The sequence below is a fragment of the Rhodnius prolixus genome, unplaced genomic scaffold (genome assembly GCF_049639745.1).
Source record: "Rhodnius prolixus isolate KJV_2025 unplaced genomic scaffold, Rpr scaffold_3, whole genome shotgun sequence".
NCBI classification, from domain to species: domain Eukaryota; kingdom Metazoa; phylum Arthropoda; class Insecta; order Hemiptera; family Reduviidae; genus Rhodnius; species Rhodnius prolixus.
The window spans coordinates 7530846-7558530 of NW_027411603.1; the positions used below are offsets into that span (position 1 = coordinate 7530846).

The window sequence follows — 27685 nt, forward strand, 5'->3', positions numbered from 1 at the left end:
TTTAAATAAAACAAATCTTTTTTTATTCAGCACAATCTTTTTCTAGTTAATATATTAAAAAAACTGATACTTTTACTATGAGGGCTGCCACAAAGGGCATTTGTCCCAGGAGCGTAGAATACAAGGCATGCACAGTTACTTAGTACTCTCTGAGTTTGCTGACTACCAGCTGTCGTAGAAAAAGAAACCCTCTTAATTGCAAATCTTGCCTCGAAAATGTAGGAAACGCCACTGAATCTGCACCTTTTGACTAGAGTTGAAAAAAAAAAATGTATGTTATGTAAAAATTCGATGCCTTGCAGTAAGTAACATTTTTCTCAATTTGTGAGTCTAATAAATTAAAATTCTATTAGTTTGAATTGTACATTTTTTTTCGAGGGTTTCTATTCTAACCAGCCAAAAAGGCAAAACTGTTTCCTCCTGGGCAGAGCTTGGAATTTGACCCTTAAAATGGATTTCAGCAGTAGCCCTGTACACTAACATACAACATGAAGAACGTAAAAAATATACATTATTTTTATTTCTCAAAACTACTTCATTTCTAACCGTATATATCTATATTTTTTTTATCCATTAATTAAAGAATTTTAAAATTAATACAACTACATTTAAATTTTTTTATAATTTACAATATTATCTTACATAAAAAAAAAAAAATATGTTCACCTTGACAATTATACATAATTTACAATTTAGGCCTATATTAATTTTCCTACTCTTTTTTCTTTTTACATAAATAAAACTAAAATTTAATCAAAATTAACATTGTAAAGATAATTTTAATTTGAAGAAGTAGTAGAAGATGAAGAAGGATTACTTTAGAAGACGCAGAATGCAACGATTACCAAAAAAAGCGCACATCCATTCATACTCACTAAGTGATAAAGAAGAAATAATTAAAATGATGGAAAATTATCTTTATAACCACATTTAGTTAAAAATTGAAAATTATAGTATTTTTATTTTTAGCCTAAGAGACTGTTTTATCTAATAATTTGTTTTTGTTTGTGCATTTAGGTAAATGTTCGATGAATAAATGAACCAAAAATTCTCTTTTTGTCAATATATGTATGTCTTCAATTTAAATTTAGAAAAAAAAGCTGATTTTAACATCGTTAGTAGAGTTTGTTTTTTTATAGAATGAGAATAAGACGGATAAAATCGGCTTAAAGCTAAACCACACTTTCAAAGTTCTGAATGATTAATACTTCTTAAAGATTAAAATAACAGAATACTCTTTAATCAATTGAATGAGGGTACACAATTATTAGCAGTAGTTTGTGGTAGCAAAGATACACAAAACATTTGCAAGTTTTTGTAGAGATGAGATAAATTGGTCAGTTTTACTGTAACCAAAGAATAAGATATTTTAGGGCTTTCTTGGCTAAGGTTCTCGGAAATATCTTAAGACTAGCCAAAAATATTCTGAAGCGAAAAATCTAGTTAAAGTTGAGGAAAAACTCTTTAAAAACAAATATGAAACATGTGAGACAATGGGTATTGACGCAGCGCTATTGAGAGAAGAAAGTCCTTGAAGGACTTGATGGAGAGTAAAAGAAGTGAGGAGAGCACTTTGCTAATATAATGTCATGAGAACTTAAGCCCCAAATCACTATGTATTGTATTCGCTTCCTCTGTTATGAAAAGTCATTATTTTCCTGTTCTGAATTGTAGGTTCTTTTTGATTTTCAAATAAATCATCACAGATCGCTGACTGCTTTAAGAGGGAGTACATTTCTGCACAGACTCCGTTGGAGCATCATGGATATTTGGTACTTAAATTGGCTCAATATAAAAAAAAAAATTCCAAATACAAATGACAAAAATTAAGACTTTCCACTTAATTTTTGAAAATATTGAAAAAGTTACAAATTAATTAAAGTTAAATAATTATCGATATTTTTGCTTGTTTAAATTTATTTAATTTTTCAACATTATGGCAAATATAGTTTTAAATAATAAAAGATATTTCTATAAAACAGAAAACACTTTTCTTTTTTTTTATTTAACAATACATTTAAACGTTTTATAGTTTTACTGAAACAATTTAACAATACATTTAAACGTTTTATAGTTTTACTGAAACAACTCGTATTTACTTCCAAAAATATTTTGAAATCTATTTTTTGAAACTATTTTTACATTTTTTATATTTTAGTCTGTTTTCTGCCAATATGAAAAATTTCCTTTTCATCTTAAAATGAATTTAACACTTTTTTTTGACAAGATCTGAATTAAATAATCCTAAACTTCTGAAATTAAATCTTAAAATTTTCTTTTAATGTATAAATAATGTCAACCTTTCATTAGAAAAAGAGAAAGCGTTAACTTTCTAATGTTTAACTTGACAAATTACTATTTTTAGACAAACATTTCAAGGAGAAATTATTAGATAGAGCCATTAAGAAGTTTTTTAAGTAAAAGAATACAGAATTGTAAAACACTTTTATACATTATTATTGCTTTTTAACGTTCGCAAAGTTATAGTTTAAAAGAAACGTTTATTATCTCAATTTTATGAGTAATAATATTTTATTTACCTTATTTATTATTATTATTATTTTTGTTTTCAGGATAAAATGTGCTTTATTGTGGCACATGCTTAAAAGTCATTCTATTTATTTTACTGATTTTTAAATTAAGTAATTATTCCTGAGTAACTAATTTCTGTAATAATGTACGCCAATTAGTAATTAAAATAATAATAATAAACAACCTGGTAGGGAAGGGATTAGCTATGAGGCTAGCATACTGGACTCCCACGCGGAGGTCCCGGGTTCGAATCCAGCAGCTGACCCTTAGATTTTCTCTTCCTAGAAGCTTCTTACAGCTCACTGTCCGGTGATGGACAGTGTTGTCTGTAACGAGAGAACACTGTCCGGAGGCCGGCAGTGCACTGGAAAAAGCTCCGGGCGCTAATAACCTCAGCTGTTGATGCGCCAAAAAAATAAAAATAAAATAAATAAACAACCTGGTATGAAAGGAATTATAATGTTGTTACGCCCCTCTTGCGGGGACAGTAGGTTCTTTAGAGACTAAAATTCACTTACAATAATTTTTCTAGCAAAAAATGGCATTTGCATTTTTATAGCAAGAAAGAGCGACAATAATACTGGTGAATAATGAATGGGTAAATAATATATGGAAGTTGAAATGAAATCAATGCAGTCGTTTTTGAGAAAATTCCCTTAAAAACTCAGAAATCTATTGAATATGATTATAGATAATAATAAATAAGAAATACCGTATTTGACGGCATATAAGACGCACTTTTTTGCCTAAATTAGGTCTCAAAAAAGTTACCTGCGTCTTATACGTGAAGGACACAGGTTAACTTTTTTTCCTTGTGTGTGGCCTTCTAAATAAGGGTGCGTCTTATATGCCAGTGCGTCTTATATGCCGTCAAATACGGTAATAAGTTGTTTAATTCAATTTCCAGTGATGGGCTACAGGAAGGAAGCGCAATTGTAACAGATCCTTGAATAATTCCAATGTTTTGAGAAGACAGTTACAGTCTGAGATGAGATAATAATCCATTGCCTGCTTTCATATTTACTATTTGGGGGAGAGGTTCACCACCTGTTCAATGGCAATCAGATTGAGTCCGTGCCATAAAAGAACAGAACATATGATCTCCCTAGAGAATTCCTGGCGTTGTGAATATCCCAGCCTAATGCAAGGCTTACACAATTTCCTTTTAACGTAAAAACTCTTATAACCTTCCCATTTTCTTCATATTTCGATTTATTGCTTGGATTGCAAGCATCGTACAAATGGATTTGTAATCCACTGTAACCCATTTAGTCTTTCTTAATTAATTAAAGCGAATAGCACCAATTCATGAGGACCAGCTGAAAACTGACCTTAGATCCCATGCCATCTTACAGCCTATTTGGCTTTATGCCTAAAAATATCTTCCAAAAAAGGCCATTGGAAGCTGGGGCCACACGTTAAGTATATCCCTAGGATCATAGTAATTGCAATATTTATACCTTAGACACTTAGAAACAGACAAGATAACACACAAAATTGTCTTACGAGAGAACCTAGCGAAATAGAATGATTCTAGTAATGGCTGACCAAAGGATCCTCCTCCTCCCACTTCTCCTTCTCTTTCTAAATCTAACTAAAATGGTTACCTAAGGAAATAAAATTATTGCTTTCAATAGGATGAAAAACTAATACCAGTTTCAGTCATTATAAACTGTATTATGCCGAGCTGACTGACAAGACAGAAGACACACCAACCCTCTAATGATGTAAAACCGTATATTGTAAATTAGCCCTGAAGATGACCTAGTCCCTAGGTCGAAAGCTCGGCATAATAAAGTTTATCATGACTGAAACTGGCATTAATTTTTCATCCTATTGAAACTATTATTCAGTCACCAAAAATAATGAACAGTAATTATTGCTTTCATTAGAAGCATGCCACAAAAAGCACATTCTACCCATTTATTCGATGTGCAAATGGATTTTTTTTTGGTTTATCCCATTATTTTTAAAAAACAAAGAAAACTAAGAATTATAAAAATTAATATAATTGCTTTGTACTTAATTATCCTGGGGAAAATATTATATATCTTACTGTGTTAATAACAAATAACAGTTAATTAATAACAAATTTAAATATTTGTGCTAAATAAAACTTGTGCGAAGAAATTTTACTGGCTATGAGAATTCTTGACTACGAAACAATAAAACTTTTATAAAAGCAATAATGGTTTACATTGCGATTTTTGTCGAAATATAATATTTATTTAACATGTGAGTAATGCAGTCTGTTTTTACAGTCGAATGTAAAAATAACCTCTCACTTGTTAAGTTTGTTTGTTTGCTTTTTTTTTTTCTGCAACCGATTAATTTGATTAATATGCTTGTAATACATAAGAAAATTATAAACTGTTATTAGTTTATATTCTGAACATCTGTTGTGAAATATTCACACGATTTTGATTACTACAATTTTCTGGGTTTTCTTAAAAAAATATATTTTCACAATTAAATCTGGATTGTTTCAACGCTGTTCATCGTATTTTCAAAATCCATCTTTAAATTCCATTTTCATTAAACGATCGTTTAAGAGGATGTTCTCTTCCAATTAGCGAATATCATCGAATATAGCAACAAATTGAATCCAGACTAATATTGCGAAGTTGTAATACAGAGTGTAGAATAGACTCCTTATTGAACAGTTGGACTGACACTCCTTGACTGATTCAACCCACTTCAGTCCCAATTTCAATCCTACAAGATTATTTAAAAAAATTAGGTTTTCCTTCAGTCTATTACAATCGCGTTAGGTGGTGTAAAGGGGGAAATTTAACACAGAGAATCGAAAATAAAGAAGTGCTTATTGCAATCGCCCAGTGCACTGGAATAAACCTAGAAAGTTCGTCTAGATTACCCGATGCCACAATCTCCGGTAGGGAAACATTTACCCTACCGAAGACGAGAAATCCTAGTTTTAGAATAAACTGGACACACCTCAACAAAGTGCCGCACAGTCTCATCGGACTCACCACAGCCAGCACAATTTGGCGACTGGATAAGGCCGCATTTAAAAAGATACTTTGCACTAAAAAGATAAATCTTTTGTATGGATTCATACTACACCCATCTAATCCCGAAATAAATATAATATGAACAGTTATCTGCCATGATTATCGTGCAAACAAGAGTCCAGTTTGTAAAAATTTTATTTTTGTCCTTATAAAGGAGATCACATAACTGAAAATTTACCCAGTTTCACTGCCTCTAACATAAGATACTCCTACTAGGCAACAGTATATTAAGTAAACTCACGTGTGATAAAAAAAGAAGAAGATTAACAGCCTGAAGAAATGGTTGCCTAACTTTCTGTCCCATGTGACTGAAAGTATAAAGTTAATTATTTCTTTTGACTTTTTAACAATCATCATATTTTTATACGGTTTCAGAAAACAAACAAACAAACAAACTAAAATAAAACATGTTCCCTGCAAATGTAATTTTTTTTTTCTTTAAACTAAATTCTTTTTTAAATTTTGACCCAAAACAAACAAATTATTGATTTGAAATTAATTGTACAGTTAATATTGCTTATAAGGTTATACAGTAAGTAATGATAATTATTTTTTATTACTTTTTTACACAAAATATTCCTAATGATATGTACACATTTCATTCATTTTTGTGCTATATTTATGTTTCTTTTCTTTTTATTTTATATTTTTTTAATAATGATAATTATTTTTTATTAAAAATTGCAATTAACAAATTAAAAATCTACATTAGGATTATTAAGTAACTCAACGTTCGTTTTATTTTGTTTACTTAAATCGTTTTAATTTATATAATATAAATGAATTAGTATTTTAATTATTCTATTGTATATTTAATTTTAGTTTTTATAAATTTATTATTTTAAAAAATCTTATATACAAAATATTGTATTATAATAGTCAATCTAATATTGTTTAAATAAACTTTTTTTTGAAAAAAATAAATTCAGTGTTCCTTAAAGTAACCATCGATTTCTTTTTTTTTACTTTAAACAGAAAAAGCTCTGAAATTAATATCAATAAGAATATGATTATTTACAACATAACTTATTATTCAGATTTTAGCAACAAATTGAAAACTTACTAATAATATAAAAATGGTAGAACTCAGGGTGTCCAAAGTACGATGTACTTCCATCTTCCTCCATTTTCTCGGAAATAAATTTCAAACCAAAGTTATATACAGTAACAAATTCTAAGATATCAGTTAAGTTTGTGAAAAGAATTCTTCAAGAAATTGGCACTTCCCTTTATGCGCCATTTGATTTAAAAATCAAAATTTAGGTAACTCATTTGATAGACTGAAGAAGTAAAAGTGCTTGAATTAACGAGTCTTGCTATATAAAATAACTATACACATTCAATTAGCAAAGTTTCGGCCGTCTTGAAAGCTAAAAATCTTGCTAGTTGAATTGGTTTCTTATTGTAGAGTACGATTATCCAAAATGGGACCAGCTGGGATGAACGTTTGTTTCTTTCAACTAAATATCACTGTAGCTGTAGTAAGGAACAAATCAAAGTAATTCACTTATACGTACATGTTATAGTCCAATAAAATTGCTTTAAATGGTAAGCTTAACCCTAGCCACACCTAGAAGTGCCCCTAAATAAATTTTGCAGACAAATAAAATGTATTCAAAATCAGTAAGAAAATCGTAGGATACATTTGAGAAAGAAAAAAAAAATCGCAACAAATCGATTTAGCAGAGTGGTCTTACGGTTGACTGTGATTGATCAAAACCTTTCCTGTCACAAAGCTTGGTGGGAGAGGGGTTTAAGAAAATTATCAAATTTCAACGATTTTGCTGTTTTTTGAGGATGCACAAAAGATGTGTGTAATAAAGAATAATTATCCGTCATCGTATATAACTTTACTGCAATTCTCTCAAATCTTAAAAAAAAACCCATGCTTTTGTTTAAACTTCATGGCAAATACAACTTTTACACATATGTATTATACAGTTTGTACAACTGTATAATACAATAAAGGGATACTGTTGGGGAAGCAAGCCTACAGAACTGTCAAAAACAAAAATCTCCAAAACATTATTCAAATAAAAGATTTACGTGCATGAAATGTAGAGAAGTACTGAGAAAATAGTAGAAGCCATATTTTTAAAAACTCAAATTATAATCCTCCTTAATAATATGAAAGAATTAGAACCATGGATTCCTTTAAATTAGAACTTAATTTAGGAGGAGATCACCTACTACTCCAATATAAGTGCCCTTTATTCGAACTTTCTTGAGAAAATGTTTGGAAATAAAAAAAGTTATATTCATGCAAATAAGTGCGCCATTAAGAAAAATACCTAATTTAGTGAAAATCTTTGAAACCATTTTCGAGAGTTGAGAAATTTTGATCATTAAGTCAGAATTGAAAAAAAGAGAAAGTCGTAGGAGGGTTCGTTCACATTAAACTTATTATTATTTTTTTTAACAAGAAAATGTGAAACCTCTGAGGGCGGTGAAAATTCACTTGGAAAATTTACAATATTTCCTCATTTACCAGGAGTTAGTGAATGTACTTGTAATATATGTTAAATGAAATCCGAGATTAACTAGTAGATATTACAATAAACTGACTCTTACTTTACAATAAAGCTAATAATTACTTTTAGGAACTGTTGAAAAAAAATAATAATTAAAAAATATTACAATACAAATCCTCAAGCCATTATATTGAAAAATAAATATTTTAAAAAATAATTATTTTTTTTACAAAGAAAATAAAACCTTAAAAAATAAATTGTTAATTTAAACATTTATTTATTAAATTTTATTTTATTATTTTTTTTTTTAACAATAAAAGTATATATTTTTTTTTTAACAACTTCCAATATGGAGTATAAAAATATTATTTTAACTAATTTATTTTGAAACTACATACATTTCCTCCTATAAGGACCTTCTGAAGATCAATGTGATCCAGGAAAATTCACAAAGAAAAAAAAAAAAAAAAAGAAATGAATTAGGAAAAAAGAAAAATCATTTTGTTTTAATTCCAGCAGAAAAATAAGAAATTAACGAAAATACTGTGAAGAAAATTGGTAAAATAAAATAAAATAGCAGTTTCATATTTAATACTGCCTCTCTTTTATAATAAATTTTTGCTGCTCTTTATTTTTTAATTCAAGCTCAAAAAAATGACGGTGGGATTCGTGTTATCTGCCTTTTTATAAATTTCTTAAGAAGGCACAATGTCCATCACAAATGCTTGTTTTTAATGTTTATTTACTTTTTAATGATTAAATAATTATATTTAATGATATGTAATTTAGTTCCATAACATTGCGCGCAATTAATCTTCTTTCATTACTTAAGTTAATAATACGAATTTACTTAAATTTAATATCACTACTGGTTTCATTTCGTTTTAGTTGTAATTTTTTTTTGATATGCATGTTTGTTTTGTTAAAATTTAAAAGAGGAAAATTTGTTCTGAGATTGAGATTGTATAATTTTAAATATAAAATTTAGTTTTAGAACACGAATCGCTTATAAGTCAATAGATAATCTCTACGAGACAAAAAAGGGTTTTTAGCAAAACGCGTAACTGAAATTTTCTTTGCCTTAGCTGAAATCCTCTAACCTGTCTTAAAATTAAAATATTCGTATTCATAAGGTACCTTTTTGGTAATCTAAAAACTTGGTTACCTATCACTTTTTTATCCTCGAATTTTAAGGCTCCTAGTATGGGGAGTTATGATGAACCAACACAAATGACTAACATACTGTTATTCTGAACAAAAAAAAAAACCCTAACCATTATACTATCTATAGTTCTTCCTCAAGTAAGAGGCTTCCAGCGATGGAAGACATTTTCCAGTCAGGTTATTTTCTGCCAACGGGTTATCCCGGCTAAGGTACTGGGGCCTAAGTCAGAGACCTAATGAATATCATACATTGCTAATACATGCACCTTTGGCAATGAAGTGGAATAATTGAAAAAAAAAATCATTTGAATCCCTTATCCCATCCTTTCATGCCTTAAAATCGACTACTTAAATATACTGAACTGAATTTTGGTACAAAACGCTAAAATACCATTAAAGAAATGCTTAAAACTTACACAATAGTACCGTTCCCTAATCGCTCCTATATGAATATAGAGACAGGAATTACATGCGTTTTGGCAATCGTATATCAACCACATTCTATCTCTAATATTCATTTCCACCCTACTACTGTTTTTACTTCATTGTTTCAACGACTCTAAAATCATTATCCGTGTTTTAAAAATTCCATTTGACCCCGCCACACACAAATTTCAATTCCTGAAGTTCAATTCCAAACTATACTTCAACTCAAAGCCACTAAGCTAAGCCCATCAGTTCCCATTCACTTCATTGACTAGCCAACTCGACATAGTCCGTTAGACCATCTAGATCCGCGGCTGATGGGGACAAATATTACCCAATGAATACGTGACGTGGTAGAAGTAGTTATTTTTTTGACAAGAAAATAAAGTTTTTTGTAAAAATCCCAACGGTATTGAGACACCACTGCAGCAAATAATTAACATAGTTAATTGATAAAAAATATAAAAAGACAAATTCAAATGAGTTAAACACTTCAATTTTTTTTCTGCAAACGTATTAAATTGATTCTGAACTTAGAAAATAAAAACGTACACAAGGAACGAGTGCTGGTAGCAAACTACATATTTTGACATACTAATCCTTAAGAATTAAGAGATTATATACTAAAAACAAATATTTGATTAAAAATTCATTAAATACCTTTAAATAATTGAAAATGTGTCTTCACTTAATAAATAACTTCACGAACAACTGAATTTATCACTGCTATCTCTGTAACGAGCACTTTAGTGTAACCTTCACTGCCAAAAAATGTAACCTGCACTAGTCAGTTGTAAAGGCCATAGACTTATTGATTACTTTAAATTCAATTTTAAAAAAATGAGTGAATTAAAAAAGGAAAACCTGTTAACTTAACGTCGTGAGAAATTCAAATTAAAAATGTTGGCTTAATTAATTACATTATTGTACGATTGCAGAAAAAAAATTACTTTAAAATTTATTTTTATAAAAGTTACTTTATAAGTTCATAAATTGAAACAATAAATTCTAAAACTTTACCCTTACTCGAAAAAGAGTGATGCGCAACATAGATTCCATTGCATTTGATAAATGAATTGGTGTTAACAAATTACAAACCCTTGGAGGAATCGGTGAACTTGTTTTTGGAATCGGTTCCGTCCGTAGACGTGTTTTAAAATTCAATTAAATTTTCTCAGGCCCCCCCCAAATTAAAAATAAGTAATTTTACCAATGCCTACTTCGGTTGCCAACGTTAGATGAACTTCTTTGAACAACGAGAACGTTAGATGAACTGCACAATGTACTAATTGGCCTTAAAATCCATGTACATTTCACATTCGTTCCTTCGGTGAAAAACATGATTTGGTTAAATATTGACTACAATTTTCCGGTCTTAAAAATTCGAAACGTGCAAACTAATCTTTTATCATGAGTTAAATTAAAATAAACAAGTTAAAACTGCGTGTTTACGCGGTTTACAAAAGTATTAAGCAAATGGTATTGCTAATATGAAGCAAAACGTGAGTAAAATATAAAGTTTGTTTTTTTACATGGTAACAAAGTATACAAAGCTGCTGTAGGGAAATCTTAGTATGAACACAGCCCTACGGTTGAGGGCATTTCCATCTTGGGCATAATTTTGCAGAAAGAACAGAAATAATTATCAGTTCAGCACTTTTTTTTTTTTTTTTTTTGGGCGCAACCCTTCTTTGGCTAAGCTATCCTGCCGGAACTAATCCGTCTATGATTCACATTAAACAAATCTAAACAAACACTTTTAAGCAGCAAGCAGTCGAGACTGTCAATAACATATTCTGAGAAAAATTCAATCACCGTCAGCAAAAAAAAAAACGTTGTAAATTTAGAATGCTTTTGGAGTAAAATCATTGATTACCTCAGCCCCCAATAAAGCGAATTGTTACACTTGATGCCAGATCAATGACTGAAAGGTTTGTTTGTATTGTAATCCCATCTATCTAGGAATCAACCGAATTATATGTTGAGCCTAAAGTAGCAATATGTACATTTTTATTGTAATTTTTGTTACGATCATAAAACAACACATGATATGTAAGTAATCAAAATAATTGCTTTGGTTATAACAAAATGATTTTTTTTTACTAATTCAAATCTAGCTCAAAGAATTTTTTTGTTTTTATTACATTAATAGAAATATGGCCGGTACCTGATATGATTTAATGATATGTTCTGTTTTCGTTTATTTTGGTTAATTCTACATAAACAAAATGATAATTAAAAATAATAATTTACAATCTGTACACATTTATGAATTAAAATATTCTAAAACATTATTTTATTTCATTTTTTTTAAATTAAAATTGTTTTTTATTTATATTATATATATTTTAGTTTTTGATATGCATAAATTTATCACAGTAGGTGTTTATGGTTGATAAATACCTTTAATTTTTTATTTTGGTTGATATAAATCAGAAGTGTATTTTATCACCATTTTTGAGACTTTATTTTGTATTTACAATTTTGTTGAATTTATATTTTTTTTTCAACAGTATTCCATATTTCAATTTATTTTGTAAATAAATTGAAAATATAGTGCGCTAACAACTTAATTTTTTGTTTTTAAAAAAACATTCTTTTATCAAAAGTGTGCCGTCTTAAATTTATTATTTATATCCACATTTTAATGAATATTTATTTTTTTATTTCTTTTAATTTTAATTTTTATAGAATACTGTTGGAATGAAATTCAATCAAATATGCGCGCTTACAATTTAAAGTGAAAAGAAAAACGATTTTCTTTTTTCTTTTTCATTTTTCCGGCCAGCCTAAATCTTCTCCAACCAGCTCATAAAATTTTTGATTATGCTCTACATAATATCTACGCAATTTTGTTAATATCTTTGGATCAACACGTGGATGTTTTCTACCTTTACTCTCTCTAAGACATTTATCAGCCGTATCATTTCTTAGACAATAGAAACCTTTGGTACGATTAAAATAGAAATTATGTCGACCAATACGATGTTCCAATCCTAAGAAAGTTTCTATCCTTTCCAGTTCTGAGACAGGATCTTCAATCAGCCGGTCACCGTTTACTATGAGCAACTGTTGCCTTGGAAACACCTGGAACATTTTATTTACATTATTTAAGAATACATTTCGGTGGGTTAAGGTGACCTGCCCTGTGATCACTAAGCAAAATACAAATACACTGTCAGTGCATTTGCTATTATTGCAGTAGGATGGCTTTGTTGAAATATTATTTTTCTTAAAATAAAAAATAAATCAATCAGGTTTTACACATTTTTATGACTTTCCCAAAGTATTCCTCTATATAGATGTAATGGGTTCAGATGACTTGAAGAGGAGGTTTATGATGCGGGAATTAGTTAGAGATTTGATAGATAGATAAAGAGTTGATATTCGGAAAATAAATATATATATTTTAACAATAATTTAGAATGATTTAAATTGTAACTAGAATGCACCACTATAACGACGTTGAATACATATATGTTTAAACACTTAGATAGGGACGCGCTCGCGGTGTAACTTGCTGGTAGAATCTTGAGGTTACGGTGGTAAAAATCTGAAGAATAATCATCGACTGCTCCCCCACTTCCTGTAGAGAGACCATATATAGCCCTCACCACACATTGACAAGTCTTGTAATTACGGGTCACACTCAAACATCTCTTGCCGTGTATTGACCCTAGTCTTGAATAGGCCGGTGAAAGGTGTTGGATGTTGTCAAAGGGCTGTAGCCAGGTAGTCACTGTATACTGACCGTATAATGGCCCTTTTGAAAGCGGTGTGTCTTTGGCGGGCGGTCCCTTTTGCCCGTGCACTGACCGCGGCACTTGACCTAAGTACTAGCGTCTGACTGGCACCACTAGTTATAATTTTTATAATTAAAAATTATATTTTTTTCTTCTGTTATCACATCACATAGACATTTATCGATTTATCGATATCGTATATATCGACCTTTTAACAATACCAATTAACTTTTTTACCTGAATATGTTTTTACTCTTTCTAAATTCCGCTCTTTCAGAACTTAGTTTTAGCCTTTCGTTAATTTCAAAATAGCAAATGGAAATCTTCTAAGGAATAAACGCTACCTTAATGTTTTCTTGTTTAATAAAACTTTAAAATAAATAAATAAAATTTCTACTGATAGTTTTCTATTTATACCTCAAGCCATCTATGCATGAACGTATGATACAGTGACAGCGCTAACGGCCTATAAGCAGAATTTACACTTCCGTCCGGTCTGATAGCGTACTGTTCAAATGTCTTAGCGGGTGTAAATGGTACTGGTGAAGCAGCTGTAGCCGCATGACTTCTTAGCTGGGTATAATCTGAAATCGCCCTGGTGACAGGCTCACGAACAATCAACAGCAGTTTGACGCTAGCGTTCATCGCTCGGATTCTTTCGGGTACCTGAACAGAAATTTAAAAAAAAACTTAAACATGGAACTTTTACGATAAATTTCTTGCTATTTACTTTCATTACAAATTCATTAAACATTTAATAAATAATTCTCTAAATAGTTGTAAACATTTAGTCTTAAATTTTATGAGCGGGAAGAAGCGAGGAGGATTGGTTTATTAAAACGTTTTTAATTTCCTAGCAGAAATACTTATTTTGTTTAATTACGAGTAAATTATCTATCAAGCTACCTAGCATAGATCATATGACGATCTTTTAGGTCTATTCATCTTTTTCTTTACAATTCAAGCGTGAGGAGAATGAAGGCAAATACAATCTATTAAAATATCTATTAAATAGGCGCCACGATAGCCGAGCGGTTATAGGCTAGACCCGCAAAGCTAAGATGTATTGCGGTACTAGTCTAGGCCTTGCATTTTATCTAATGGTTAATATGAAGAATTTATAGTAAAGTATGTTAGGCGGTTATAGGCTAGACCCGCAAAGCTAAGATGTATTGCGGTACTAGTCTAGGCCTTGGATTTTCTTTAATGTGTTAATATGAGGAATTTTGTAGTAAAGTATGCTTGCTAGTCACCTCCGTTCACGACACCTAATTTGGTATTTTGACTAAGAGCTCACCTAAAAAAATAGGCGATTACTTTAATATCTATTTAATCTTCGCTTTTAAATAAAGTAGTAATCTCTGAAATAAAACCATTAATGAATATTATACAAGTTACGAATAAGTTTCATTTCCTACCTGACAGTTACTTTACGTGTTTATCACTTTCGTTGCCTCTTCAGGACGGCCATTTTGATAACTTCTTTATCAATTACAGATCATCGAATGAGATAGATTAAACGTGCGTATCAATTTATAAAGCCCTTAAGGGAATAACAGTTAATTACTGAATAAAAAAAAACCTTGAACTGCCAGTTCGAGTGACCAATACACAATACGCTTTACCTCAATCAAGCATCCAAATTACCATACTTGGTTCGCGATTGTACTTGTAGTGGCCATCATAATCTATGTTATAATTGCTTTTTTTCAATAAATGTTTACATTTAATATAACAAAACTAATATAAACCATTGCTATTTAACATTAGCAAGAGTGTTTATGTGGAAAGAAAATTAAATAACAAATAACTATACTTAATATTAATAAATAATAAATAGAGTTAATGGAAAACAAACATACATATATAAATAATTCTGTTTTTTAATGTTAATTGGCCTTAGCAAAGTTGATTAAAAGCCAGGATATCATATTAATAAGGAGGTTTTTTTTTAAAAAAAGTAATTGTTTTAGTTAATTTATTGTTTTAATTTTTATGAAATAAACCAGTTTACCTCAGGAGTAACAAAATAACTTGGACTCTTCTCAATGGTGATCTGTCCTTTAAATGAATGCGGCATTTTCTTCCTGTACCATTCTAATCCTTTATTATAGTTATCATCACGATCAAAGAAATGTACTTCTCCAGCGGCCTTTTGCACTCCAGGATGTAGGTAGAGCATTTCCAGGAGGGCTCTTGTCCCACATTTCCTCACACCAATTATGATTGCCTGTAATAAAATATTGGGGAATATTAATCTTTTTTTTTTTTATTAAGGAAGCTTTTATTAGTGAGCCGAAAGCTAAATATCTGTTTCTTCTTGCACAAATAGTGGGAATAATAATGTGAGATTAGAAATTGGATTAACTCAGTGAATAGCGTAAACTGCATTGCAAAGCGAAGATCCCGAGTTCAGCCAGCTGGCTAGCCCTTAGATTGTTACAGCTCACTTCCGGCGCCAATGATCTCATATGTTGGCGCGCCATAAAATAAATAAATCAAATAATAATAATGAGACACTTATGTTCATCCCAGTAAGCCAAATAATGTACAAGTAGAAAGTAGAACTACATCATCAATATGGGTTCGCGTTACCCATTATCGTAGTCAAAATATATATGCTCCGTAAACACATTTCCATAGTACGTGTGCAAAACGCTAAAATAGCATATCTAAATTTGCAATCTAAACTTAAATCCAAACAGAATTACCTCTTAGTTACTCTTACCAAGTGGTAGTAAACACGCTAAAAATTACTTTTTGTTGATTGATCCATATTTTAGGTCAAACTGGGAGATTTAAAAAAAAGATGGAAATTATTTAATTTAATAAATACGGCCATTGTGATAGTTAATGATTTATTAGTGTTAGTTTAGCATTATTTTTATTGGTTAAAAAGTATTTTTAGTCACGGTTTAGGTCATTTAAGCTCAGGCGAGCGCGTAGAAAGAGAGCATAAGTTGGGTTTCCGCTTCTCATTGAATATTTAGTTGTAATATTACAATGAACCGACTAAATTGATTAAAATGTTTAAAGAAATATTTTTTTTGATTTTTTTAAAGTACCTATAATGGTCAATTTAATAGGCGCCACGGTAGCCGAGCGGTTATAGGCTAGACCCGCAAAGCTAAGATGTATTGCGGTACTAGTCTAGGCTTTGCATTTTATTTAATGGTTAATATGAGGAATTTATAGTACAGTATGTTAGGCGGTTATAGGCTAGACCCGCAAAGCTAAGATGTATTGCGGTACTAGTCTAGGCCTTGCATTTTATTTAATGAGTTAATATGTGGAATTTAAAGTAAAGTATGTTTGCTCTGTTTGCCTCTTACACGACACCTAATTTGGAAGTTGGTAGTAAAAAAATTACTTTAATTTAACAATTTAATAAATTAACTTAATTACAAAAAACTCAAGCAGTAAATACAAAATTAATTTACTCAGTGCACTACAAAATTATCGAATTTCATTCGTACACAAATTTTTCTTTAATAACTTTAAACATAAACACGCGTTAATTTTTTTAAGACACTTGCTAATAAGATCATGGAAATAAGATCTGGTATTTAATCTACTCAAAATTATCACAGCATTCGCGTGGTATTAAAGTTGATAATTTCACTCGCAAACTCAATCGCCACTCAATCAAGGGCCCCATTACAGCGATAAGTATCGATTTGATGTAAAGTTACCAATTTAAAAAAGTGATTATCTTATTCCAATCATCTGAGCCATTCAGGCCATTTTTTCAATGAATTCCTATTCGTGCGATAATTTTACTTCATAATTCTGAGTAGATCATTAACTTGGGGGCTTTTAGGGCTTTGCTTCCATTAGACAATTAATTAATATTGTTCAGTAATTAATTATTGTTTTATTAATTAATTGTTAATTCATAAGCCAAATTTATTCATACGATTTCAGTTAGCTCGATTATATGTTGGCTTATAACTGATTCGCCCAATTTCTGTTTCCAATGCAAATCAGTAAGTTTGTGGCGGAAAGAAGTACCGAATCCTGTAAGTTAGTAAAAGCGCGAGTTGAAACACGACCCCAGAAAGAATACTTTGAAGTCCGACGCACGAATCTGTGGGATGTGGTACTTGCAATTTTAATAGAACATTCGCTTGAAACCTAAATTCTTATTACAATTCAACGTTAAAAGAAAGTATTTCAGTTAGGATTGCAAAATGAGACAGTTGTGAGAGATTTCACACTAAAATGCGTTAGTCCTTTTTTTACAATTCGTTTTGATTGTAACTTTACGTGCACTGTTTTTTTTTCATTTTTATGTTTTAAACAAGGGAAAAAAGGAAAGATTTATAGCGGCAGAAAATGGAAGGAGATAATTTACGGTAGGATGAAATAGTTGATTGACCTTGGGAGCCCTTTTTTTTCCCCAGGACTTTTAACCCTTTCTACAGCCGGGTATTCGTGTGGAAGGGCCCCGCATTGCTTTCCGCCAATCAGATAAGGATGGTGGCAGTAATGAATATCGGAGTACAAGGGGCCAGTGGCGGCCCTTCAACAAGTTACTATCACTCTCCCTAATGAGACGGACGGGCGCCCTTCTGGGCTCACACCTCCTTGCATACAAATTACGGATAGAGATCCGTTCAAGGATATCTTCTTTATTTCCCTTTTTTTTCTACATCTATCCTGAGGATCAATTTCTTTTTATTTTGTTATATCAGAGTATTCTTCACTAAGATTAAATTCATCTATTGTACCAGAAGAGACCAACAACCACTCATCCTTTTTTTTTAGCATACCTAGGTGTTAGACGAAACGACCCGTTAAGGCCGCGTGGGGCTATAAGGATAATTGTAGCCACTGCAGGCTCAGAAAACACATGCATCGCATGGGCCTTGGCAGATGACAGCCTTTGTAGGTTCTGCCAGGAAGAAGAGGAAACTGCACTTCACGTGTTGTGTCAGTGTGAGAGGTTTGTCTGGGGCTAAGGATGTTACTCCACGGAGGAGGAAAAACCAAGGCCCTGAGAGCTTTACCCAAGAGTCGCTCTCCAGAATTAAGAGTCTGATTAAAAGGGCAGGTCTGGAGGTTGAGCTTTAGAGTGAGGGGAGCCACAATAGATCCAAAGGGGTCGCAGTGGCCCTTAGGCCTTGAGGCCGCCCTAATTTAATCTATTCTATTCTATACGAAACGACTATCAATGTTCTTTAAGAAATTCTAAGAAGAGAAATGGGAGCCAGTAGTTATGAACAATCAATCCATTAATTTTCTATAGAAGTGCTAATGCAGCCGCCAAAAAGTAATAACTCTGGTCCTATCCTCCAAACACTCCTCAGATGTTCTGGAGGATGAGTACCCAAAATTAAGAGGGAACCAGGGGGAGGGAGAAAGAAAGATGATTACTTTCAGCTGTACTTGGCATTTCTTCCCGTAACGCACTCTTTCCAGATATTCCAACCAAAGATGGCGCACCTCCAATTTTAAGAAGTTTGATTGATTCTAATCAGGGAATATCTTTTCGTTCCAAAAGCGATGTACAACCACCGGACATCACCAGGAGAAATCACTTTCAAGTGAGGTTTCGAAACCCGTGTAATTCGTGAAAAGTTTAAAATTAACTACAAAGGGAACGTCTAATATCACCGACAATAACACCATCAATTCTACTAAAAACATCTGTTACATAAATTACAGTACATAAATCTTTTATTTCCGGTAAAGGCTTTAAACTGAAAATTTTACAAAATAGCCTTGACTTCCTGTTACAAGATTTTCAGTTACAGAGTTGGTAGCTGAAAAATTGTTCTTTTAATTAGCTTAGGATTCAGAAAGATCAATTAAATATCATTAACAACAGACAGTTCTGTCAAATTTAATTTTTCCTGATTACTTATTATAATTAATGGAGAAAAAACCTGTATTCTAAATGAAAATTAAGCTTAAACTAATTACGTTTGAAACTGTACAAAAAAGTTGTTAGCGAAGATGAAAGTTTGTAAAAGTTACGACAGGAATTACTTTTCTCTAATTAGCAAATTAATAAATTTGTAACTAATAAACAAAAACAACTTACAATTGAGTTGGCTCATCCTCCATCTTTATTGTCCAATCATATTTTATTCTCACTAACTTTCTTTCTCGCAAATGGCTACGATTTTTTTTTAAAAAACTTTATTAATTCATTCTACTTAAGTTGATCCATAACTTTGGAAACATTTTTACAAGAAAATCCGTTTAAGGAAAACTTCTCGAATGAAGAAATGCCCACAGGATACAGTATAATGTCGGGGAGCCACGATGAGGGACAATAGAAATTGAAATCCCAGAATAGGTTGTCAATCCAGCCAATAAAAAGACATAGAATCTGACGCCAAAGAATTTCAAGAATATAATAGATTTTTTAAAGTGAAAATTCCACTCTCTAATTAGGATTTGAAAGAAAAAGTAAAGTAATTACCTATTTTTTCAGGCAAGCTTTACACCTAACTACTAAATTAGGTGTAGCGGACGGAGGCGACTAGTAAACATACTTTACTATCAATTCCTCATATGTATTAACACATTAAATAAAATGCATGGCCTAGACTAGTACCGCAATACATCTTAGCTTTGCGGGTCTAGCCTCTAACCGCCTTACATACTTTAATATAAATTCCTCATATTAACACATTAAATAAAATGCCTAGACTAGTACCGCAATACATTTCAGCTTTGCGGGTCTAGCCTATCACCCCCTAACATACTTTACTATAAATTCCCCATATTAACCATTAAATAGAATCCAAGGCCTAGACTAGTACCGCAATACATCTTAGCTTTGCGGGTCTAGCCTCTAACCGCCTTACATACTTTAATATAAATTCCTCATATTAACACATTAAATAAAATGCCTAGACTAGTACCGCAATACATTTCAGCTTTGCGGGTCTAGCCTATCACCCCCTAACATACTTTACTATAAATTCCCCATATTAACCATTAAATAGAATCCAAGGCCTAGACTAGTACCGCAATACATCTTAGCTTTGCGGGTCTAGCCTATCACCCCCTAACATACTTTACTATAAATTCCCCATATTAACCATTAAATAGAATGCAAGGCCTAGACTAGTACCGCAATACATCTTAGCTTTGCGGGTCTAGCCTATCACCCCCTAACATACTTTACTATAAATTCCCCATATTAACCATTAAATAGAATGCAAGGCCTAGACTAGTACCGCAATACATCTTAGCTTTGCGGGTCTAGCCTATAACCCCCTAACATACTTTACTATAAATTCCCCATATTAACCATTAAATAGAATGCAAGGCCTAGACTAGTACCGCAATACATCTTAGCTTTGCGGGTCTAGCCTATAACCGCTCGGCTACCGTGGCGCCTACAAAGTGAATTATACTTACTAAGGATCAACTAGGTAAGCCGAATTCTTTTAAGATTCATTGCAAATAAAAAAACAAAAAAAAAAACAACCAAAACGCCAAGACTTTGGTTATACTGGCGTGGTTGATCGATTGATTGGGACGCATGAATGTTTCACACTTATTTCTTATTATCTCAGTAATTGATCAATTCAAAAAAATAATAAATCTTCCCCCTCACTCGCGTACTTCACGGCTGTTGTATTCAAACCTACAAAGATGCCATTAATTTTCTTTGGATTTCCAATGGAAAATCCATTAATTTTTCTCATTCTACTTTCTTGCTGCACCAATCCCAGAAGATAGACCGAGCCTCGTCAGGAATCGTCAGCTGCAATAATTAATCTATTACATCCTCCTAAGACTATGGAGGCTCATTTTATTAAAACAAAATTTTTAATTATTCCCAGTAATTGATTAAAACAGAATCCTCTATATTTTGTTTTTTAACGCAAATTTCTATTAACATTTTGGATCAAATAAAAATTACTGTGAGATGATAAAATTTGAATAATAATCTTTAATTATTTAAGATTATTTAAATTGAATATTTGTATTCTTGCAAAAAGTGCATGCATTTATATAATTCGATTTACTCTCTTCCATATCTTGGTTATCGACGTTGTACATGTGCACAGGAAGTACATGAACTATAGATATGTGGCTGAATGAGAGGCAGAGGAGAGGAACTTCGACAGAGGTGCCAACTATCGAACAGGTGGTTAAAGAAAAATTATTACTTCCGCATAGTTGTTCATTCCTACTAGATAGTTTCATATTATGTACGGAAGTAGGATAATTTATTAAAGATTAATTTTTTTTTTTTTTAAATCTTTTACGAAAACTGACAAGACTTCCTCTTGCTAATTTCCTAACGGTCTATCTTACAAAATTCCTTTCAACTTTGAAAGTTTGAATTATAATTTGAATTCTTTATCACATTAGAAGGAATCTACGCACCTTCTCTTCACTTCCTTAATCGAATTTCCGTTAAAAAATATTTCGAGTAAAAGTACACTTACGTGTTTGTATGATTAAAAGAAATCGTAGAAGTAATTTTCGAGAAAATATCACAAAATTTGAAAAATCGATTCAGTAAAGTGATACTTTCGATTAAAACCAATTTTGACCTAAAACTTTAATTGTGGCATCATCTGTTGAAACCTTAGCTAAATATTTAAAGAGAAAATTGTGTGATTATACACATTAAATTTATCTATTTCTGAGTTAATCTGCTCATTATTGCGGTTTGAAGAGAAAAATTTGGTTTTAGACCGGAAATTATAATACGAATTTCTGACAAAAATAATCCAATTTCGAAAATCTACACCAACACAATACATCCTGTTATTTAAGTAATTGCTTAAAAATAATTACACTACTTTAATTTTGTTAGTTGAAATCCACAATAATTGTACTTTTAGTTAATTGGAAATGACAATAACAGAGTAGAGAATCACTATATTTAATGACAGCTCAGTACTTGCAACTTAAATTCATCTAATCTTGTTCAGTCAGGGAACGCCGTCTATTGCCAACTGCAAAAGTTTGTAGATCGTGGTTGTGGCTAAGTTAGTATGTCAACTTGTAGAGAGAGAGAGAGAGAGACCTAATAATTATCTAGGTTCGTTATGTTTTTGGAAGATAAAGGTAGTAGTATTCAAAGGTTTAATCTAGCACGCAAATTTTAACGTTAAAACAGCGCTTCTGTAGTTTGTTAAATGTAGAAATAAGTTTAGATTCGAAGAACAATAATCTTGCTCAATTAATTTATGTCACTTGCTAATTAGATGTTTGTTCGTTTGTTTTAGAGTACATCTTCGTGCAGTGAAGCTTGTCATCTATAAGACAAATAATTAAAAGCTCAGAGATGTACGCTAATAAGAGCTGAGAACTAACAGATATGAGAGAGAGCTACTCACTACTGGGAGAAGGACAGTATTATGGTCCGGTAGGAAGGTTGGATGTGGAAAAGCTAGAAAAAAAATGAAGAACTCAGCGCTCTGATTAAGGAAACTGCTCAGGCGTAAAAATAAAAGAATATAAAATGGTTGAGAATCATTTTATGGGATACAGGAGAGGTAGAGAGGATCAAGATGACTTTAGGACATGGAGAACGTTCTTGGAAGGATTGCTATGATGGTAGGTGACCATCAGCTGTAATAGAGGATGGTTACTGAGAAACATCAGCTTCCACAAAGGGGTAGTCACAAATTAGAAAGAATGGAGGAATAAAAAATTTGTAAATCGTCTTTAGCCTTCTACAAATTAGATTATCTTTCAGAAGACGAAATTGATTTTCAATTGATTCAAAAGTAAAAAAAATTAAAGCTATTTACGAGCGAAATCGCGGAAAATTCAAATTTGATATTTGATATTTGAGGAAGCTGTTGTGGTGCTGACGATGTGGGTGAAGATACGCGAAGGATTTCCGGCTACACTATGAGCAGAAATGGAAATCGCCAAGCCTTTGCGAGGGGGCGTCTTTATTTTCTAGACATCTCAAAACGTCAAAATTTGAGGTCTCATTTGGTGCCTGGAGCTTTTTTCAGTGCTCTGCCGGCCTCTGGACATTGTCATCTCGTTACAGGCAACCCTGTCCATCAAAGTGAGTTGTAAGAAGCTCCTAGGAAGAGAAATTCCACGGGCCACCAGCTTGGCGCTTCTTCTTTGTTCATGATTATTCTTTCCGACCAGGACCATCTTGTCTCCCATCCAATCCAAGGAATGAAATGTTAAATTTCTAGCCAGGAATTTTGATGGCTGGAGTATTATGACCATCTCCCTTTGGGTTCCAGCTGGAATTTTGTTTCTTCTTCGTGAAAGCGGTTATCTTTAGTAAGTGACAACTCGCATCTCCAGTTTGGGAATCCAGTAAAGCATATTCCTTTTCTAAACTGGGTTTTCTAAAGTGTAGAGGAAGAAGACAAAATCATGCGAGTTGTTTGCTCACCAAATTTTCTATTTTCGTTTGCAATTTAGTTTACATTTTATTATGGCACTGGTATTCAAAACTCCTTGTATTAGGAGAAGGAAATTTGCAGGTTGTGAATTAGAGAGAAACTTGTTTCCTGTCGCTGTCAAAATAAATGTTCCCGAGTTTCGAGTATATATATACATATATATAGGGCAGGTTGAAGTTGGTACTACTGTTGATGGAGGAGTAGTGTGATCGCCTCAGGGGCTAATCCATCACATTCACCCCACCTACACAAACACACACACACACACACACACACTCGATAAGCAGTGTTCAGTGTGTTGTAAGAAGTGAAGGAAATGGCTGTCAGTTTCGCAGTTCTACCACTACACCAAAATACATGATTCATTCAACATCCCTAAGGGCGTTGGCAGTCTCAGTTCTCCGCAACATTGTTACCAACCCTTCAAACTAACTTCCTATTTATAAACATACATGCCTACTGCAGAACTTACTCAAACACTTGGCTGCTACCTAATATACGCACTTCAAGTCTTATGGATAAAAGAAATTTCAATTGCAATTATAACTGGAGAAAATGTAGAACAATTTCGATTCATTAAAAGATTTAAACTTAGTTTTGGAAAAGCGAGAATCAATTCTGAACAGAACTTTTAGTCTTTGGTCAAAGTGTGGTTAGGTTGGCAGTTCTGGGTAATATCTTTGATTTTATCCTGTCGTAGCATGCACGTTTATTGCATCCCTGACCAGTTCAGGACTTTCCTACATCATCAGAGGTAAATTAATAATCATTTTGCTGTGTTGATTTCGATTTCATTATGTTTCCTTCTTACACTACCATCAGCTGACTGCGAGAGGGTTTCTGATGGTTCGAAACCAAGAAATTCTGCGATTTTTTTTTTTTTTACTTAGTTTCGTGATCACATCTTGCGAACATGCTTGCAACATTGCAGACCACTTTGACCAAAAAAAAACTTCAGTGCTAATACTTAGCGGATGCACAAAAACGGAAATCTACAAGCAAAACCTTTCCTTTTACAAGAAAATAATTGTTACAGCTACATCCTGCAAGGCAAAATTGATTCCACATATCCGGGGCGTTAAAATCTGGAATGCTGTAAGACAGAACAGGAAATGGTACGTCACAAGAGAACAAAAAAAAAAAAAAACTGCCAGCAATAAATCGTGTAAATGGTATCTCATCTCTCTGCCCAGCATTCTTTCTCCACACCACATCCTCAGGTGATGGAGAATTCTTTTTTTTACGCAGCATCTCGGAGAACAAATTCCATCCCATTCACCCCAAAAATTAGAAGACATTCTTCCAAAAACTCTTCAGCCGTACGTGAAACGTGGCTGCGAGGCATAATTTGTATTTCCCCCTCCTGCCCCTTGGTTTGTTCCTTCCTTGTTCTTGATTAGTCTTTCTTGTACGCCTATCTTGTCTCCCATCCCAATTCAAGAAATGAAATGTTTCAGGTAGAGCTGAATTTTAATGTCTGCAGCATCATATCTTTGAGTTCTAGCTGGGACTTTTTTTTCTTTCTGCTGAAGGAGGTTTTATCTCAGTACAGGACATCTTGCATCTATGTCTTTATTGCCACGAAAGAGTCTATAAAAGTTAGCTGGTATAACTGGTATAAATTGCAATGTTCTAGAGTTAATATTTAACGAGACATTGAACGTTAAATTTTGAAGGTTTTCAAATTCGTTGAAATTTCAAACGTTTATAAATCTTCTGGTATAGTGTTTTCTTTAATTTCAGAATTTGGTTAATCTAATACTTACGATTAACTAATAAGATACGATAGTACATGATACTAAAATGACATTTTAGAAAGGTGAAACCTGATCACCATCTCATCTGAAAAGCCCTTAAAATGAAGTTTTCTAAAAACGCAACGTGTGTAGTACCAAACTGACTTGTATGCGATGTATAAGTTAGCAGTCATTTTCAGGATGAATATCAAAATAATGAAAAATCTATTATCTAAAGTACCATTTCCGGTTAAAAAACTTCAATTGCTAAGTCAAAACATTCAAGTTTCAGCTACCTGCTACTTTTAGCTGTTTGAAAGTTTTTCTTAAACCGGGTATTTACGTGTAGTAAATTTGGTTTCAACCATTTTTTCGCAACAAAATTGCTGTACCACGATATAGCACAATAAATATGCCATATGCAATAATAATAATAATTTTTTTGTAAAGATAATAAACTCGTATGACAAGAGATTGTCTGTAGGGGGCCGCTCAATGAGGTAAGGAAAAAGCAATACTTAAAAGGCAAAGAGCCAAAGTGCCGGTTGTCCTTATATCGTGTGTTGTTAGGAGCACAGCTCTGCACATCATATACGAGTACACTCCATAACTTCTTTACCTAACTCGTGTGTTTAAAGTGGTTTCAGAGCCTGAAGTACCCGCCTCTCCGCCTCTCTGTAGACGCGGTTCTCTTAAGGTGACGATGGTACCTGGCTCTCTCACATACCCAACTAAGTTGAGTACTTTCTAACATAAGTACATTTTCTCACATACTAAGTAACTGATTCTACAATATTGCATCTCCTCTACCATATTCTATCCAAGTTTATATGAAATTACATATTATGCTTTACTTAAAGGTAAGACCCTATTTACACTCCCTAGTATCTAGAAATATTTAAAAGACCTAAACTTTTTTCTTCTACATTCTTGTTACACCTCACAAGGAATAAGTATTGTAGTCGGGTAGGTTTTTTCTACTTAAAATTCACGCCTTTTGAGGTGTCCGAAGTAAGAAGTAGTTTTTTTTTTTTTTTACATCCACCATTAGATTGGGGAAGAGGATTTAGTGTCCGTCGTCAAGCAGGGAAGGTTGCGTTGGGTGGGACATGTGCTGAGGATGGAGAGTGAAGAGAGCACCACGAAGAGCGCTGGAGGGTCACCCTGGAGGCAGTAGACCGAGAGGGAGACCTAGGCTGCGTTGGATGTGTGATGTGGAAGAGAATCTCCGGGAGCTGAATGTAAGACAGGTGGAGAAGGAAGGCTTTGGATAGAGAGGCTTGGGGTCAGGTACTGGCGGAGGCCAAGATCCTACACGGGCCGTAGTGCCACAGTTGAGATGAGTTGATCAGATTAGCTCAGTTTGGTGAAGAGATTTTGACTTCACTTTGAGTTTTTGTATCGCACTACACCTGAAGACGAGTGCAAGTATAGTGTAAGACAGAAACATAAGTGAAGTCGAAATCTCTACACCAAACTGATTAAGTATACTTCTTCTGATGGTGCGTGAAGCTCCGAAACTCTGTCAAGAATAAGTATGCGTGCTAAGACAGACAAAATCAACAGAATATCGTCCAGCACTGAGGATCTAACCACACATTTTCAGCTGTAGAAGACAGCTTGAATTTGGTGCTAACTATTGCAGACACATTAATGACGTTTTTTCTGTTTTCTAAAACGAGTTTACATCGGAGGTCACCTGGGACTGGTAAAAGTGTTGTTTTTTTTTTTAAAGAAAAATTTAAAAAAAAATTGCGCTTAAATTTAAATTTGGGCCATGAAATTGTTGAGGGATTCAAATAAAACTGCTAAGTTGGATAAAATAAAAGATATTTCCTGGAGTGTTCACCCTGGAATTTCGCGTACAGGGCATCCCCGCCAATCCTAGAGGTAGAGGAGAACCCATTTCAGCTCTGTAACCATCATCACACAATTCTAACCCACAGTACGCAGTCGTTTCTATATTTGGGGAAAATGACTGACCATACCACGTCACATCTCCTGAAACACAAACTCTTGGGACTTGATTGATCTCTTCGTGTTCTCTCCCCCCGCCACAGTCTAATTCCTTTATAAACCTTTTATCCGGGAGCCGTTCCAATGCTTGGCCATCCCCTCTTCCCGCCGTCAAAAAGTTTTAATTAAGAGGCAAATCTGCATACAACAGAACACAGTGAATCACATTCGCTTCAAGTAAATGGCTCCGTTTTATTCAGATTTACG

General features: G+C 32.7%; 1 protein-coding gene across 5 annotated transcripts in view; it reads right to left on the reverse strand.

The window, feature by feature from the left end:
- Nucleotides 1-10812: 10812 nt before the first annotated feature.
- Nucleotides 10813-27685, reverse strand: part of Hs3st-A (Heparan sulfate 3-O sulfotransferase-A) — a 265750-nt gene continuing 248877 nt past the window's right edge. For all 5 annotated transcript variants that reach the window (XM_074126723.1, XM_074126724.1, XM_074126722.1 and 2 more), the window contains 3 exons: nt 15383-15598; nt 13786-14034; nt 10813-12712 (listed from right to left, as the gene is read on the reverse strand). In XM_074126723.1, coding sequence (XP_073982824.1) covers nt 12398-12712; nt 13786-14034; nt 15383-15598 — 780 coding nt within the window. In that variant the 3' untranslated portion in view covers nt 10813-12397. The remainder of the gene's footprint in view (nt 12713-13785; nt 14035-15382; nt 15599-27685) is intronic.